Source organism: Mytilus edulis, chromosome 2, assembly GCF_963676685.1.
Source record: "Mytilus edulis chromosome 2, xbMytEdul2.2, whole genome shotgun sequence".
Classification (NCBI taxonomy): domain Eukaryota; kingdom Metazoa; phylum Mollusca; class Bivalvia; order Mytilida; family Mytilidae; genus Mytilus; species Mytilus edulis.
In genome coordinates this window covers 46,509,212-46,528,413 of record NC_092345.1, presented here as the reverse complement: position 1 = coordinate 46,528,413, position 19,202 = coordinate 46,509,212, and the positions used below count along the sequence as shown (strand labels likewise).

The window sequence follows — 19,202 nt, the reverse complement described above, 5'->3', positions numbered from 1 at the left end:
AAAAAATTAAAATTGCTAATAAATTTTCTTTAGATATTTTTTTTACAACTTCCATAATGAACGTGTCGACTATGAGATCAGTAGAGTACTTAAAATTGATACATGTAGAAGGTAAGGTGAATTCTGTCGGACAAAATTATATTCTACCTATTAAGAACCTGTTTTCTTTTCAATACATAGTAAAAATTTCATTGAAATAAAACATATTTTCCATGTAATATTTTCATTTACCTCCAGAAATACCAAACGTCGAGTACTGATGGTTGAATGACCTTTGTGTAAAAACGTTGATATTCAAATAAAATCCTATAGTAGCTACTTCAATTTACGTTTATGCTGGTTGTATACATCTCTAGAATTCGTATCCGTTTATAAATGCATCTACATCAGAAAAGTTCATGTAAAAAATTCCCAAAGGAACCGATTGATATGCAGCAAAGATTAACGATTATGAAGTGAGCAATTTCAATGGAACTTATCCCGATTTTAACACTGAATGTGAATAGATTTTAAAGAAGATTGTAATATATGTGCAGAAATTGAGACAATCCTTTCTTTAAATTGTATATATATATAAAAGAATAATGTGTCTAAGTACACGAAAACCACCATTTAAACCTAATATTCTAAACAAAATAAAGCACAAGTCCAGAACGATCTATGAACGGTAAATGACTCACTGCCCAAATTCGAACTCTGTCTGCTTGTCGTGGTTCAAATCATAGAATATGAGTTTCACAAAATATGGATGTGAAGTTACAATGTCGAAACTTGCTAAGTTAAAAAAGACGATAACTATAAAACGGTATATAGCTCACTGACCAAATTCGGACTTATGGTTCCAATCATTGTGTATCAGTTTCATAAAATAAAGACCAGGAAAACTTGAATTCGAGTGCTGAAACTAAAATTGGACGAACGGACGTAAGAAGTGACGGAAATGAAGACAGATACAAGAACAGACGGAGTACAAGGCAAATCTTAATGTCTCATTGCCTTCAGTCACGAAATTGTAATTGTAATATTCACGAAAAGACAACATTTCTGTACTAAAATTTCACATGACAAGAGCAGAGCGGTATTTTCGAAAACCTAAGATGCGGGGCCAAATAATCACCATGAAAATGAGACAAGATTATGCTAATACAACTGCATGATAAATATCATTGATTTACAATTAGTGGTTCCCATTAACTGACCTCAAAACAACATACTACATGGTTGACTACGCTTAAACCGCCGATGCCATCGACACCGTGGGAAAAAGCATACCTTGTCTCGACTTTTGATCCCCGTATATAACCTTATTACCTATGTTTCTCGTTTGTCAATTTGTTAGACGATGAATTTAAACAATTGAAAAGCTAACGTTTATTTAAAACACCTTTTAAAAAGTGAAATCACAAAACCACTTAACTCCGAGGAAAAGTCAAAACGGAAAGTACCTAATCAAATGGTAAAATCAAATGATAAAACACATCAAACGAATGGACAACAACTGTCATATTCCTGATTTGGTACAGGCATTTTCAAATGTGGAAAATTGTGGATTGAACCTGGTTGTATAGCGCTAAGCCTCTCACTTATATGACAGTCGCATCATCAAATATTCACAAAATAATTACAGCAGTCATCACTGTGTTACAATCTCAAAACAAACAAACATTTACAAAAAAGCATCTATCAAATTAAAAAAAACACATTCATTGTTTCGCGTGTTTGGCGTCAGAAAATGTAAACGTTACATATGAAGAAATTTTGTCGTTTAATGTATATTCAAAACAATTATAATTTCACAGGGAATGGTGGTGTGCAAGGTTAAAAAATCAAAAGTTATGTTAGAGTTAATTTCAGAAACAGACTGAAATAAAAACTATCCAGAAGTTCCGCAGAATTTTAAAGAATACATATATTGTTAATACCATTTTGTACTCGAGCATAACTAATGAATCTTCCTTAGTTGTAAAAATTTTCAATCCTGGTATCTATAATGAAATCATAATCATTCTCTAAACATTTATAACGTATTTGCGGAATTTTAATACAGTTAGAAATTTATTTCTAAACATAGATTTCAAATATGAAATATACAGACACAACTTGTACGCGCAAACGTTTCTATCTATTTCGAATGCTAGTATATCAAAAACAATCATAGAGGCAATTCATAGCATTAGTTCGTTTATTTTCTATGTTGTAATGATTGTTGAGCAGCGTGTTTTTTTTGTTATTTAGCAATTTAAGTTGTCACCTTGTCATTCATGTAAATTTTCTGGTATTTTTGTTATACCTTTTTGCAATCATTCATTCCGAAAGCAATCTTATGTAAAGTTTTATGATACAAGCATCTATTGCAAGTTGTGATATTACATGTTATCATGTCATATGAAAGAAGACGGCAATACAGACATGCAGACATGCAGACATACATATTTTGTGTATTTTGATAACGCGTTTCACCCATTTTATGAGCTTTAAAAACAAATCTATTTCAAAAGAATGGGTACGACAACATTTCAAAAAATAAAAGAGACAAATGCATTATTTTTCTTTGTTCAAGATTAACATAAGGCATGTGTATTCAAAAACAAAATCTTTGACCCATTTTCTGTAACCTGACCATAATAAGTATGGCTATATTTTGTTCATTTATTTTTTATTTTTCATATGACGGTTCCACAAGTTATGTTTGGTCCTTCACATTTACAATACCCAATATCTGTTATGCTGTTATTTTGATCAAAAGAAATACCAGTTTTGAACATGCTTGCATTCTGTGGTAAACTGAAATTAGAAATTTTAAAACAAAACTACATTCAGTTACTATAGATAAATAACATGACCTTTCATCTTTCTTATTCACCCAACTGCATTCGTAGAATAACTTCATTTCTTGTCGTTTTGCTGTTGTTATTTCACAATGATTGAAACGATTTATTCACATTTTGGTTTTGTTAATGATTTATATTGAGAATAGGTATATATAAAATAGCTTCAATGTGTCATATTTTTATTTGAAAATTCTAATAATTTAGCAAGATCAAATTTGATAAAAAAAACTTTTTCAACCAGGAAAATTAGAATAAATTAAGATATAAATACAAACAACCTTTAAATAAATGAAGAATATAATGAAGTGCAGTTGTTTGGTGCAAACGACTTCAAAGTTTTAGTTAACTATGCCTTTCGTGGTATGAATGTTACTGCTCCACATGCGTATGTCGACATACAAACATGTCTTTACTTTGTTTATTAAAATCCAAACCCGATTTTAAAAAGGATCAATAATATAACCATACCCAAACTAATAATTAGATCTAAACATCAGCGGAATATAAAAATAATTTCTAAATTTCATAACGAGATATAAATTTCATTTAATCCAGTACCAAATTACTATTTTTATCATCAGCGGGGACACACAGTCAATTATTTGTTATTACCCTATCGACAGTAATAGCATAACCGGTGTTGAGTTTTCGGACAAAGATGAGCCATCCGAAATTCATTTCGTATTAATCGTGACAAAAATGTAAGAAACATTATCAAATACCTTATAAAAATGATTCCTTGACGGTATTTTTTTTCAAATTTCATTAGAGGATCCGAATATTTTACCTTCAATAACTCAACTGATTTGATCATATCGTTTATAGGACATTTCGTTAATAAATAAAAACACGTCATCATGAAGGGCCCATTTAGGGGAGAAGATTTTGGATAACACTGAAGTGTATGCTCCACTGATTGGAAGACAATGTTTGTGATTAATATTTTTGAAAAAAATCGAATCAACAATGTCTGTAAATACCACATGACCCTATAGCTTTGGCATGGATATCGAAATACCAAGTTTAACATTTCGTAATATAGTTAAAATGCAGTTATGAATCGCAATAATCAAACTATGTAAAACTATTTGGAAGATACGAAGACCTTTTTTTAAATATTCCGTATCAACTTCACAAATAACACTCGATGGTATTGAAGTTCAGTAAATATGTTTTTTACGTAGTGTATTATCTTGCTAACGTGTAAAAGTGTTCTTTTATTTGTCTTATTTATAAAGTATAACCTTTAATGTTTAGTTCATTGTTGGCAATAGTCTGTTGTCGTGGCTAGGTACTTATATATTCCGCCAATAAAATATAGTCATATTTTGTATTCCTGTTTTTTATTTTTGCTAATGTGTTTTGTCTATATGCCATTTTGTTGTTCTTTGTTGACATATTAAATTATTTTAATTGTGATTAAAATAAACAACGTTTACTGCTGTACCCATCTTTTTGACATTGTTCCTGTTATCTCTGTTTGTTTTGTTAACAAAAGGTTGTCAAGATAATGAAATTCTATCCATAGAAGTTGCATACTTCATCTGATGGTCAAATAAGTGAAAGGTATAGCTAGCTCTAAAACGAGGTTTTAATCCACCATTTTCGACTTTTGAGCTTTTGATTTTGCAATTTGACAAGGGACTTTCCTAGTTAATACAATTTCCCAGAGCTTTCGGTCGGTACAAAACCATTAAATAATATAAAAAAAATATAAATAATCTACTTCCTTAATAGTCTGGTTTGTAAAGTCCAACAACAAAGATTTAACTTTATATATGAAATAAGGAGTAGAAAAAATGTAGAAAACAAGTGCCATAATAAACTTAATGAAAAAAATGAAAGGTGTAATGATGAGATACTTACGTCCATGCTTTAAGAAATTCTGGTTCCTTTTGACCATTTGCTGCTACATTTCCAATACCAGGTATAAATAACCATGTTTCATTCCCACAAATCCCGCCAGGAGGATTCTTGTCTTGGTCTAAGATCGACAACACTACATGCATGTCTGGATCCGACCCGGTCAAATTTACTGTTATATTTGAACCAGACAATACTGTGACCTGTAATTTATGACGAACGTAACTCAAAAACCAACAAATGAGTATTATTCAAGTGAAATATGTGCTCATATGTATACACTAGTTTTAATATATAACCGTTTAATAAATTCTGTAAATTTTAGTTAAATGAACAAGAAAATAAGTGTACTATACTACTAGTAATTGGATGTTACAAAAAACATTTCAAGCCATTTTCGATGAAGAATAATGCAATTAAATAGTTTTGCCATGCTATTGCTTGATAACCTTTATATAACATGTACAATGTTAAAGAAAAAGTAAACTAACATTAGCATGTCTCGTATAACAAAGGTTTTGAGTGGACTGTAAGGGTCCTCAATGCTCTTCAACTTCGTACTTTATTTGGCCTTTTTAACTTTTTTAAATTCGAGCGTCACTGATGAGTCTTTTGTAGACGAAACACGCGTCTGGCTTAAATACGAAATTTAATCTTGGTATCTATGATGAGTTTATTAAATACGATTAACTACCATAGCAGTTGGAAAAAAAGTGTACTTACAAGTAGTTTACAGGAATAATGCTTATGTGTTAATTACTTTTTTGAAAGTTTAGTTCACAGCGTAAATGCATATTTAACATAATGAAAGTACTATATAAAGAACCGACTCAGATTGTCATAAGCGTTCGTAAAACTGCCGCAATTGTAAATACACATGACAAAACAATGCTAATAGTTTACTCACGCGAAAAAATAATCCGTCATCTGTTTGGTGCATGCTCATGTGTTTTTCCGAAGTGTTTGATAAATACGTAACTTCTGGGATAATTGATGTTGTCTGCCCGCAGGTATCTATTTGTACGGCGTCGTTCCCTTCACGAACAATGATTGCACAAGAGCAGTTTTTATTGCCACAAGGTTGTCTTTTTACTTGGACCTGTGTATTTTATGAGATACATTTACTGACAAAGTGATATATAAATGAATTGTCACAGTAAATTGTTCTAACGTTTATTTAAAATGAAGGATACATGTGTATTAAGTAATTGCTTAGTGTTACAGCTGATAATAAATACTAACACAATTGTATTCGTTAGCATTAACCATTATTTATAATGTTCTACATTTGATATTTCCATCTAAGATTCTCTTAATTTTACGATTTGTAATTGGAACCACTTTCTTTACTTCTCAGATGCCCTGGAGGATGTAATGAGTAACAGTTGTTAAGCTACATTCAATTGGCAAATGTTTTCTTCCTATTTGTTACTGAAACATAAATATTCCGTGACATCAAAGTAATAATTAGGAACAGATAAAGTCGAAGTTCTTGACGTAATGTTTGCTTCAGTGGTACTTGATATAAAGAAAAATCCGTAAAACTATGGTAAATTATTGCTAGGTTCTAATATACTTACCTCAATCGTGGGTGTGGAAGTTGTTTTGTAAAGTTCTAAATATGAATATGCTGAGGCATCTAGTGTCTCATCTATTTTCCTAAAAATTAAAAAAAAAATAAAACACAAATAAAATTGATTTAGCAAACAGTGATGTTAAATTACAATTTGAAATGACTGTAAGTACTGCATGTAGGATCGTGTTCCTTTCGTATTTCCTTACTTAAGTCTTTTTAAACTTAGTCGGAGAGACTCAAGTGAGTTTATGTAAAACTACGCGTAAATGGTTATTCCAAATGTATTTAGATATCTATGTAAAACCTTCAACTGGCTATTCAATGTACTACATGAAGAATCATCATAAAATTGAAAATGGAAATGGGATATATGTCAAAGAGCCAAAAAAAAAAACATAAGTTAACAAATAGGTCCTTAACACAGCGAAATAACCCTCCATCCTACATAATACACCAAACATGTTTTTTCTCTTAACAATGCGATGACACAGGTTAACTACATATAATAAATTTTGTAAGGGGAGATATTGAGTTTTGCTGTTTAAAAGATAGGCAGATCGGCAATTTGTTTTTACTGAAATAACTCACTTGTTAAGCGTGAGAGTCATAATGGGTTCTTTATTTCTGTATTCTTCACATTTTAAAAAATCCTTTTTTAATTGTTATTTTGTATCGCTCATTATACTCTTATATGTAATTCTATTCATACCCTCAAGTTTAATGGTGTAATTCGTTTCATTGAATTAATTTGTTAAGATGAAATCGTCGTTTCAGATTATGATGCAAAAACGTTAGGATTAGCTAATAACGTCTTAAATACTTGAAATTAAACGTCTGTCATGACGTAATTTTCTTTTTCATATACAAACAATGACACTTCCGACACTTCTGAATCTAAAACGGCGTATTTGCATAGACTTTATGATATCCCTCTTCATATAAGAAATTATTTGTAATATTCCTAAAATGGTAAGTAAATGCTTACAAGTTGTCAAACACGTTTACATGTCCTTCCTTAAGTTCACACCTATGGGATACATCATGGTTGGCCATGTAGCTCTTTGAAAAGTCCAAAGTTCAAATTAATATGCATAGATGATATAAAATATTTTATTTATAGTATCTGTCAAATGTCAGTTATATTTGGCCAAATCTTTCGAAATTTTAGGCTCTTAATGTGTACCAATTTCTAATATGATGGTATTTTCGATTAGTTTGTTTTTAAAATATATGTATGAGTGTATATTTAAATTAAAAAATGTTTATTTTTAACTTTCATCTCATACAAGAATACTACGAAAAATAGTCAGTTCTATGTTAAATGTTAAAAAACGTATTTGATTATCGCCTATGGGAACAAACATAGTATGGTTTGTTCTTTTATATTGCAGGTGTGGTATGCTGTTCTGTTATGCTAAATATTTCTGTTTAGGTTATACGAAAACGTTAATTGTTATAAAGATGAACAAATGTATGCATTTAGTCTTTTTTGTAGTGTTATTTTTCTCAATTGTATTATTGTTATTGTTAATGAAAACTTACTCCTATCTGAACAATTGGTAAATTGTAGTTCCGAAATATTGGAAAATTTAAATCCTTCAGTTGTCTAAAGAATAACTTGTCGGAAGTCTTGTAAAATGAGTGTGGCAGAATATGAACAGGTATCGTACTGATGTACTTTCTAGTAAACGGATCCCATTCAAAAGGGTATTTACACGCAGTTAAATTCTGACCTGAAATAGATAATATAACTTGTTTATCATCAGCAGCGGAAATTTGCTATTTTAATTTCCTTACTAATTCATTTAGCTTCTGAATTTTACTGTAGGCAGCATTTTTGTGCCACACAAACAGTATGTATTGGTGACCTTCTGCTGTTATCTACTCTATTCTCAATTTTATATTCACTATTTTATGGCCTTAAAAGTGATTAAAGGTGCTATTTTTCATCGTTTCCCTCATATATCAGTTTAATTGTTAAAATGGAAATTCTGTTCTTTTTGTTTCTATCGAAAGTGAATTTATGAATTTACCCATTGCTTTACAAGATGAAGCTACATAGAGAACGGGAAAACAACACGATCTTCACTTTACCTGAAGTTGCAATGATCTTCGAATTATTATCAAATCTTGCCTTTAACACTTTTTAAATCGAGTACCACTGATGAGTCTGATGGGAACAAAAACATCTTGTTCAAGAGATCAAAAGTTTGGTATACTTATTTAGTAATCTTTTACTCCGTATCATTTAAATGGCTGGTTCCAAAACAGGAACCTAGTCATTAGTTATTTTTATTATAGTTTTATAATTCTATTGAGGGTCAAAAGGGCATTGAATGGAATATATTGAGCATGTTGAGTAGCATCTCATTATTAAACCCGGGTAATTTAGAGACCAACATAATAAATAGACATATGTTTGTTGTTGCTGATCATTTGATCATCTCTTGATGTCGTTTTGGTATTGTTGTGTTGTTGTGTCGCTATTTCAGTGGCTTATATCCCTTCATCTCTTATCAATTTGACATTTTTACGACGTTTTAACTAGTAATCATTAATACCTGTACTCTCTATCTGTGGACCAACATATAGTTTATGTAACCCATCACTACTGACTACTGGCAATGTTGATACCAGTGTTATATTCTGTTCTACTGTATGAGATATTCTTTGTGGGGATACCTGTAGAAGCAAATGATGAATGAAATGAGTACTTAATTTACAACACCCGGCAAGATATCATTGCCTTTGTGTACAACTAATATTTGTTCAGTAAAAATTGTTTGAAATTATTGAAAGGTATCAATTTGTTCTAATAATGTAATGGGACAGAATTTACCTTACGCCCATTTAAGATAGTGAAAATAAACTGAACATATTTTCATATTGCTTAATTGTACTCGACGTAAGAGGTTTGTGTTCTTTATAAATTAAGCAGTAGAAACTGTCTACAATTATTGTTTTCGTTTTGGTGTTAATTTCCTTGCTTTTCTTCTCCCATAATCTCTTCACTTCATACAGCTGAAACGTAATATTATTTGTTCAAATATTGTCATATTGTGTATAGCTTTCTTCCAATTCTTTTAAAGTCGATTTTTTTATTATCAAAACTAGTAATGCCCAGTCGTTCTAAATATCGCCTAATATTTGCTACATGCAGCTAAGCAAGGAAGATAAATTAATCAACTAAATGTTTGTCAATATTTACCTTTATTCCTACCCAGTAGCCATTACTGTGTGATCCAGGTAAGGGATCACCAATACTACACTGTGGTTCAACCTTACACCGGAGCTTAAATTATATTCAATATGTAGTAGAGAATTGATGATAAAGTGCTAAATTTTAGATTTCAATATTTAAAATTACATAATATCCTAATTTTTTGTTGTTGTAAAATCACATTGATCAAAGAACCTTGATTTTGTTGTATATCTGGTATGTGGTATGTTCAATTTTCAATTCAACCAATCTATTTTTAAATAGGTTGAAATTTCAACAATTTTCTTATAGTTCGAATGTACCTGTCCAAAATCAGGAAACTCGTAAGTGGTAGTGTTTTACAATATTTTACTGAATTTTGTCAAGATGTGGAGATGATGGTAGATCTCTAATAGTATTTGTTAAATATTCATATTGTGCGATTTAAGTCAAAATTTAAATACCAGCCGCTGTCAAAGACAACGTGTTAATTTCTTATTGACAATAAAAGTAGTTTCTATCGCTTAGTGACTGTCTCATTGACGTGGATGTGTTCATATCATACTTTCGGTAAAAATAAAGGCAACGAACTATAAGATAATAACCACCATATTCTAACTTGGTACATGACATTTAAAAAAAAAATGGTGGGTTGAATCTGGTTTTGTGGCTAGGAAAACCTCGCGCTTTCATAACAATGTTAAATTAACACTAAAATGACAACATTACGTGACAGGATTACAATAAAAGTAAATGCAAGAACATCCAGGATAGAGAAATACACTATAAACAATACAAAAGGTCATTTCGACATACTAATAGTTATCAAAGGTACCAGGCTTATAAAAGTTTAATTCGTTTAGGTGTCATACCACCATTTATTTTCCGCTATTATTCTTCGTAAAATTGCACTTTTTGAAGAAGCTTCATGAACCATGTTAGCTCAAGCTTCCAAATTATTCTATAGAAACAACAATTAAAACTTAGATGATGCTTTGAAACATGTATAGGTTTATGACCAAGCAATGTTTTATTGCAACGAAATGTCAAGTTAAAGAGAATATTTTTCAACCCTTTGTTGTTTGCAACTGGATGTTACATACTATGATTTTGGTGGTATTACACCTTTACGATGCATGCTTGTTTAAAAAGTGTCTTATACGGTTTTATAATGTGATAATATACCATTTTATTAAGGTTTCCATTAAGATTGTATGCATCTAAAATAGCAACGCGTTCGTATGAACTTAATAAAGTAACTTCATCAATTCCTTTTCTGTTTTTTAAAGGGTGACCATCTACAGTCCATGACACTTTGTACACAACGTCCATCCTAGATGTTGAACTCCTAAATGTACAGTTAAATTTCACATCTCCATCTTGGTTTATGTATGGTATACTTAGAACTGGATTATCGTTCAGTCTTACTTTGCAAGCTAAAATGAATACCAGAATACTAACATTTACAGATACCTCAACCAGATCAGTTTCCATAGAGGGCATAGAGATTAAAAACTGGAATCTCTAGTTAAAAAAAATCCAAAGAAATTATGTATTTGAATTACACAGATTTATAAGCGCTTAAACTGTCTTATTTCTTATACATATTTTGCTTTCAAATATTCGGTTTTAAACGATTTTTTCTAACTGTTACAAAACTTTAAATTTTTCGAAAAACTAAGGATTTTCTTATCCCAGGAATAGATTACCTTAACCGTATTTGACACAACTTTTTGAAATGTTTGGTATTTAATGCTCTCCAACTTTGTACTTGTTTGGCTTTATAACTATTTTAATCTGAGCGTCACTGATGAGTCTTATGTAGACGCAACGCGCGTGTGGCGTATTAAATTATAATCCTGGTACCTTTGATACATGTAACTATTTACACCACTGGGTCGATGCCACTGCTGGTGGACGTTTCGTCCCCGAGGGTATCAACAGCCCAGTAGTCAGCACTTAGGCGTTGACATGAATATCAATTATATGGTCAATTTTATAAATTTACTGTTACAAAACTTTGAATTTTCGAAAAACTAAGGATTTTCTTATTCCAGAAATAGATTACCTTAGCCGTATTTGGCGCAACTTTTTGAAATTTCGGGTATTTAATGCTCTTAAACGTTGTACTTTTTGGCTTTATAACTATTTTGATATGAGCGTCACTGATGAGTCTTATGTAGACGAAACGCGTAAAGAATTATAATCCTGGTACCTTTGATAACTATTATGAAAGATAATGTAGAAAATTGGTTCAATGCATGCCGTTCATGATGTGTACTTTTGATTTGTTAAATCTAGTCCTTTCGTTAGACAAACAACACAATAAGGGAATTTAGTCGTTTTTTAAAAGATATTTTAGCTAACGTTTTACGTGTAATGTTATAATAAAATTTGATCGCTGAGTACATGGTAAACGGTATTGACCAAAAACGATTCGTATGTACAAAAATCAACATAAAACGTCAATAGACATTAATTGTAATATAATAAAGAAAGGAAAAGAAAACGTACGTAGGTTATCATTACAGAAATTTGAATCGCAACATTCTGTGCTGTCATTTAGTAAATTACACTCCTGAAAAGATACAATACAGATAGCAGCTATTATTATCAGGTGATAGCAGCTATTATTATCAGGTGAATATATTAATGATAAAAACACTATATCGCCTTTATACCCGCAGTATGTTTTTCTCCCCCGTTTTTTGTATTAAAGTCTTTTTAGTTATGTTTAATAGACCCAAAACATTAGGGCATCATATCATTATAAAATCGAGAAAGGAAATGAGGAATGTGTCAAAGCGACAACAACCCGACCAATATGTCTGTATTTCAAATCATTCGGAAAAGTTGTGCATTTCTTGATAGTTTGCGGCTGTTATCTGCTCTTTGGTCGGGTTGTTGTCTCTTTGACACATTTCCCATTTCCATTATCAGTTTTTATTGTACTATAAATGAAAGATAAATATCTTCTTAATGTATTCCCATTCTAATGCTGGATTGAACGCAATCCTTGAAAGGTTTGGCTGTTTTGAAAGCAGTACAATATAGCATAAGCTTTACGAAAAATGGTTAATCTTATATGATGCTACTTCTATAAAGTATCAGAATCTTTTGCTTTTTTCATATTGTAGTTCCTGTCCAATTCATTCTTTTCTGAATACTTTCTTAGTCGTTCAGAAAATTCTCTTTAAATTCTTCATTTATACGTGCGTTTACATGTCCCTTTTGTATCTCTCGCCTCCTATTTCAATAAAAATGGACCAATTCAGAAAACTTCATTATTCGGACCCAATAACAATTGCGAAGTCAATGTGACTTCATAATACTATTCCGCCTTATCAGCAAACTCTTTCTAAACAATTAATTTCACATAAAGCATCGTCAGTTTGTTAATTCATTCTGAATTCTAATCAGTTCTTTTTAGTAAAACAAATAGGTGACTGTATAATCTTACGTCGCGTTCTTCACATCCGGAACTGTAATTCGGCCTCTTGGAAAACCTGTTGATGTATTGGACTACTTTACAAGACTGCAAATGAGTTGAAAAACAATTCAAATTTTAATGTACAGTCATAATGGTATAAAAAAATCTAGGGACACAAAGTTTGCATTTTTGAACACAATACGACGTAAACTCATCAGTGGCGCTCACCATTTAGGACTATATTTATTTGATTACGTCGAGTTCATTTTTGTTTGTGTAATTATTTATCGGCTTTTTTACTGATATATCAGCGTAAATTAATGAGGAACTCGTATTTTATGAAGGAAAATTTACCCTTGCGCCACTAGTATCAACAGGTGTGTTGTCAATAACGAACACAACTTAGTTAATGAGAAGTACGTATTGTTAACAAAACGTTGAAAGTATGAGGTGGCCACGCAAAGTCGAACATACCATTGATCATGTGATTGAGGTTACAAAGTGATGATGGCATAACAAGTGTAAAATTAATAATAAACATTTACTATTTCTAACATCATACTGTCCGTAATATTAAACAGTTGATGTTATTTGTCAATAGTGATATGTTAGAAAAAAACAAATTCTAAAAGAAAATGCTTTACATATATTCAAAGGTAGAATTATAAGGTAAATAAATTCATCATAGACCAGGATCAAAATATCATACGACAAACTTTCGTTTCGACTCAAAATTCTTAATAGAGGAAAAAAAATGTTAAAAACACCAGACTTAATTTTATTTGAGAAAATGCGTGTACCAAGTCCGGAATTTGATAGTTGTTGTCTATTCATTTGATGTGTTTGAGCTTTTGATTTTTTCAATTGGATTAGGGACTTTCCGTTTTGAATTTTCTTCAGTGTGCAGTACTTTTGTGATTTTACTTTTTACAAGTATGGCAAAGGAAGAACAAGAAAATAGAAAAAATACATACTTGACCTTGGCCGCATAAAGTTATCTTGTTACATTTTCCTGGATGTTCCACTTGTTCACAATGGAAACAAATATGACCGCCGTATGTGTTTGGTTCTGTATGAATAAAAGGAAATTAAAGTATGTATCTTTGTGTTGAATGAAAATGCCTCGAATTTTGTCTTATAAACAGTTTATCTTTACAGAATTACAACCATTACACTGTATTGTAATATATACTGTTAAATCAATTTGAAGGTCAGATAATCTAATCGATTTGTGGAACTGTTTTTGTTTTCTTAAATTTTCTATATCATGTTTTTTTTCCATTTAACATCTGGTATAAGTTGTTATTCACCTGGTGAACCACACAAATTGTCAACATTACAGATGGCTTTTCCATTACAGCATGCACGGCAAAATGATGTGTCCCCATTATCGTTAGCTTCTTCTACAGGTGAATTGTCCCTCAACACGAGGCTTCCGGAACTCCTTTTACCAATAGCCGATACCCCAGAACATTTCTACGTGGAGAATAAAGCTTGGTTAATTTATAGTACTTAACTTTGATAGTATTTATAAACGTGCACATAAAACAAATGATATGATCTGATATTGAGATTATATTAATCTTTGAGGACATCATGTATGTGTGCAAATGAATTAATTAGACATCAAAAACTAAGTATCACATGCTGGTATCTATGTTTACTTTGCATACAATTTCTATTGGAAGAATCACAAGAGATCTCTCCTGCTCACGAATGTTTTTTGTAACTCCATGTTGATCAGATCCTTTTATTTTGTTGTTATTTGGTTTGGTGGTTGGCAATCTGTAAATTATCGTTATATTAGCTACAAAATTTACGTCCCAAATGCGAATGGACTTAGCAGCTTATCTATAAAAACATCCAATAAACGTTCCTCTTCAGTAGGAGTTTGACACAGGAGTTACCATAGCTCCAGACCAAAATCAACACCTCAGGGCAGCGATCATGTTATTCAAGGGTAGTAATATACAATCATTTAAATGAATGAAAACTTACATCGATATCCCGACATCCCAAAGAATAATATTTATATCCATCAGGTGTAACAAATTTTTCTACATAACAATCCTGTAAAATATTATGTACAATGTCAGCTTAAATGCAGTTCAATTCATCAAAATGTAAAGTTTTGATTAATCTGCTGTTTTATTTTAGTCTTTACTAAGATCTGAATTATTTGTTCGTAGTTATGATGAGTATTTTGACTGACAGTTCATGGATTGCAATGGCATAAATAACTAGTAAGTAGTCTGAAATGCACATGGCTAATAACCAGTAAGGACAGTACTTAAACATTGTAAATTGCGAAAAAGTTCTAAAAAGGAATCAATTATTTTCGAGAACGATTTTTTGTTATTGCTATTTTTTGTATTCCTAGTATCTTGCAAAATCTGATTGGTATGCAGTTTTAACGTCATTTAAGTATATTATCGAAGGACATGTATAATAACAAATCTAGATCAGTGCTTACTTCATGGGCTCCACATCTCACAACACGTGAACAATCCTGAGGAATAGGTACATGGTCACAATATAAACATAGTTTTTCACATGCAGCTGACGAAATTAATGTTACAGTAATAAGAACTAGGTAAATCATCCTGAAATAAATGAGAAGTTGCATATTATAGAGGCATACTTTATTCTTATTAAATGAACATAAGAAAGTTCACGTTATCTATGGTTTGCGCGTTACAATAACTGTTTTTTTTATAATTATAATAATAATTGTAATTCAATAAATTCTGACAAAAAATGATGACAATTACATAAGTTTAAAATGACACATAATGAAAGAACCAAAAGAAATCAGACAGCCAATGAAAACTGTTGGGCACATTACTAGATAAAAATGTTTCTTCAGTTAAAGGTACAGAATTTTTATACACAAACGCGATATATACATATTTCATCCAGTAACCTGCTTATTAATATTGAAAAAATAGAATACCCAAGGTAGTGAACTGATTAAATAAGAATCCTGTCATAATATCAGTGAAGTTAAACCAAGATTGATATGCATACACTTTTTATTTCCTCAGTTTTAAAAATTAAAATAAATGCTGCTAGACAATTCGATTGTGTATTTTATAGTATGACTATTTATATGCATGCAACACAACCAAAGCAGTTGAAATAGTTTAATGCAATAACGAATATGATATTGTTTGTAACCCGGATTTGTTTTCTCTTAATCGATACGTGACTTTTGAACTGCGGTATATCACTGTTGCATGTATATGCATACTATTAGACATTGATCGAGAGGTGTGAGATTAAAACAATCTTATCCTACCACATAAATGTGTGCCGGTCTGCAATCAGTAAAATTGTCAGTGGTTGACTGTTTAATGTTTTTTTTTGTAATGTTGTTTGGCTTTTTAAGTTTCCTCCTTTTTGATACTTAAAGAATTTGATGTTGAAAGCGAATCTGTTTAATTTTCTACAACTTTGTAGGCCCCACAAAAACAAAGGGCCTGGTTTAAGTTAACATAAAACAGTTGTAGCATACAACAACCAACAATTACCACTGGACTTAAGGCTACATTAGAGTGTGTGAGCGTCCTAAACAAACGCCCTTCCATGGACAAACTGTAAAAAATAATAAATTATAACAACTAAGAAACTTCCAAGTACCGACCTATTTAGTTCACTTGTATTATCGGCGTTGTCATTTATAATTGTCAAAAGTAATAATACTGTTATTGTCGAATTTTTAGCAAAGAGTTTTCATTAAAGATAGTAAACAAAGAATGTTGTATAATGATGTTGTTGGATGATTTCTTCTTGACTTAACAACATAATGTCCTTGTTAGATTTCAGTCTTGTATAAGTATCAATGAAATCTGGTTTTGACATATTATTTCAAAGTTATGTGTGCCAAGGTGAAAGTATGATATCAGTCAAGGATGGCAGAATTACGATAAAATAAACGAAGCCAGAGTTTGACAATTTTAAACATTTTTAAGTTCATTAAGCGAATTGAAGACGTTTTTAAATCAGTTTTATCATATGGACTACATCAAATGTACGAACACATATATATTGGAGTTTGGGAAAATATTGGCAAAACTTAATATCGTTTTTATTGTTGTTCTTAATTTTAGGGTATCATACTGGTATGCAATTATAGCAAGGATTTGTACTGGAGACAACCAAAAGAAATAAGTTACAAAACATTTAGTCGTGCAATAAACATTGTAATCGAGGTAAACGCTCCTAAGATAAGTTGGTGAATTTCTTAACACAATATTTATTTTTTATCCTCTCTTTAAGCAAAACAGGGACCAGCTTACAAAGGCAACGAAAGGTTTACTTGCCAGCATGCAGTGTCCACAAAATATTTTTCAGGGCGTCAAGGTGTAAAAATGACATTAACTAAAACGATTAAAAGTACTTCCAGAAATTGTGTAACATGCGCGAGAGGAACCGAGTGATACCCAAATATATTTAAGAAGTAACGTTTCATATAAACACAAATAAAAAAAAAGTTTTGGATTCCATTTGTACCAAACCTAACTTGTGGCACCTACTTAGGCATCCTTATCATTGTGTATTGACACAGTTATCATTTCTCCCGAAGATTTATGATCAAGGAAAATTTTAAGTTGTGTTTGCTAATACTTTTTTGTTTCTGTTATATGTGTTTCAATTGTAACAGTATCATGAGTATATTTCAAAATAGATGAACAAATAGATAACTGTTTAACGTCTAGTTGCAAATATAGCAAGCCTTCTGTTAGTTTGATACAAATATAAATAAAAACAATTATTTAAGTAGACCGAAACACGGAGGCGTCTCACAACGTTTTATATCACATGATAACAGGCCATAGAACTACATGACGCTCTTCCTATATATTCAATGGCAATATTGTGAATCTTAGCTGGCAAACCGTGCTCTTTAATATCCTTAAATGCTTGCCTTAGCTTCTCAAAGAAAAAGAAAAAAAAACTGAATATCGCAAATAAAGCAAACAAACTACCACGGGGCTATCGAGGCGTTGTGGGTTTTTTTTTTTAATAGAAAATAAAATCAAAAGTATCAAACATGTAAAGGATTGACGATTCGAGGAAACAAAAGTAAAGATTAAAAAAATGATCCTTGCAGACATAAAAATAGTTAGGTTCCATTTAAATTATACTTTTGTTGTGTCACATAAAGGCTGAACATGAATACATTTTTTTTAATGCACTATAAAATTGTACAATCATCCGTATTGAAAATAGCTATGCAATGTTATTTATAAGAAGAATATTCAAGTTTTTAAGCACTCGTACACTTTATTAGGGAAGTAGAAGCAAATCTCTAATGCAGCATTTTGAATAAAATGGTTTCCACTCAGTAGCAATTTAAAGGTCGTGTTTACACAAAATAAAATACTTTATTAATTGTGCGCGTTCGAATCGATGTCCTTATTAACCGTCACCTTCAAGCATTTATCTTGCCATCAATTTACTGTAAGATGAAGCAGCTATATTTGCATTTATCATTAAAATTAAAAACAATTCAACAAACCGTCCCTCCTCAGTTACGAAAGTAGTGCTAAAAATAATTTATTATCTGATACAATGATCACCATCATTATCACAAAAGTGATCGCAATAGTGATATTTATTATAAGATTTGCAATATTGTAATGAGTACTAAAGGTAAATGACTTACATGTTTGGGTATAATCCACGTCCAACTTTAATTCATAAGTCACGATCATTCTACAATTGTGTTGAATGAATGTCTTATCTATTACCTTATCCTTATGAAATAATAACATTTTATTTTATATTCATTTAGATGAAATTCGCCATTTCATTGACCTTGTAAGATAATGTTAACCCCTATTATTTATATTCCAATCACAAATCGTTATTTATCAATTATAAAAGGTACAATAAAAATGTGCATACAAATGCTGAATCCATTGTCATTTCAAAGTCATTAATTATAAATGATGTATTCTAATGGGATATGAGAGATAACGGTTTCACAAGTACATGACTTAATTCTGTTTTTTTCTCTTTTGAGATTGTATAGAACAAGCTTTATCGCTTATGTGCCTACACAAAACAAAATAATGAGAAACTCTTTTGGAGGACTGTACCGAAAGTCACCCCTCCATGTTTTGAGGTAATTCTGGTTGAAGAAAAGTGCAATTTCAGTTCGGTAAAGGGGTTGTCATGACAAAAAGAATACATGATAGAAAACAATTGTGGAAATATCTTTTCTATGTTGTTTTTTCTGTATTTATGCTATGGGAAGGGATCATAACATCCCGTCTGAGCAAAATATAATGTGCTTAT

The 19,202-nt window shown here is 31.1% G+C and overlaps 1 protein-coding gene across 1 annotated transcript; it reads right to left on the bottom strand.

The window, feature by feature from the left end:
• Positions 1 to 2,635: 2,635 nt before the first annotated feature.
• LOC139510874 (uncharacterized) lies at positions 2,636 to 18,689 on the bottom strand. Its single transcript, XM_071297416.1, has 16 exons — positions 18,568 to 18,689; positions 15,373 to 15,502; positions 14,898 to 14,969; positions 14,210 to 14,375; positions 13,874 to 13,968; positions 12,930 to 13,004; positions 11,984 to 12,047; positions 10,655 to 10,905; positions 9,479 to 9,562; positions 8,832 to 8,952; positions 7,813 to 8,003; positions 7,256 to 7,329; positions 6,275 to 6,353; positions 5,602 to 5,793; positions 4,698 to 4,897; positions 2,636 to 2,784 (listed from the first exon to the last, which is right to left on the bottom strand). Coding segments are annotated over exons 1-16 (1,917 nt in total). The 5' UTR covers positions 18,570 to 18,689; the 3' UTR covers positions 2,636 to 2,663.
• Between the last annotated feature and the right edge of the window lie 513 nt (positions 18,690 to 19,202).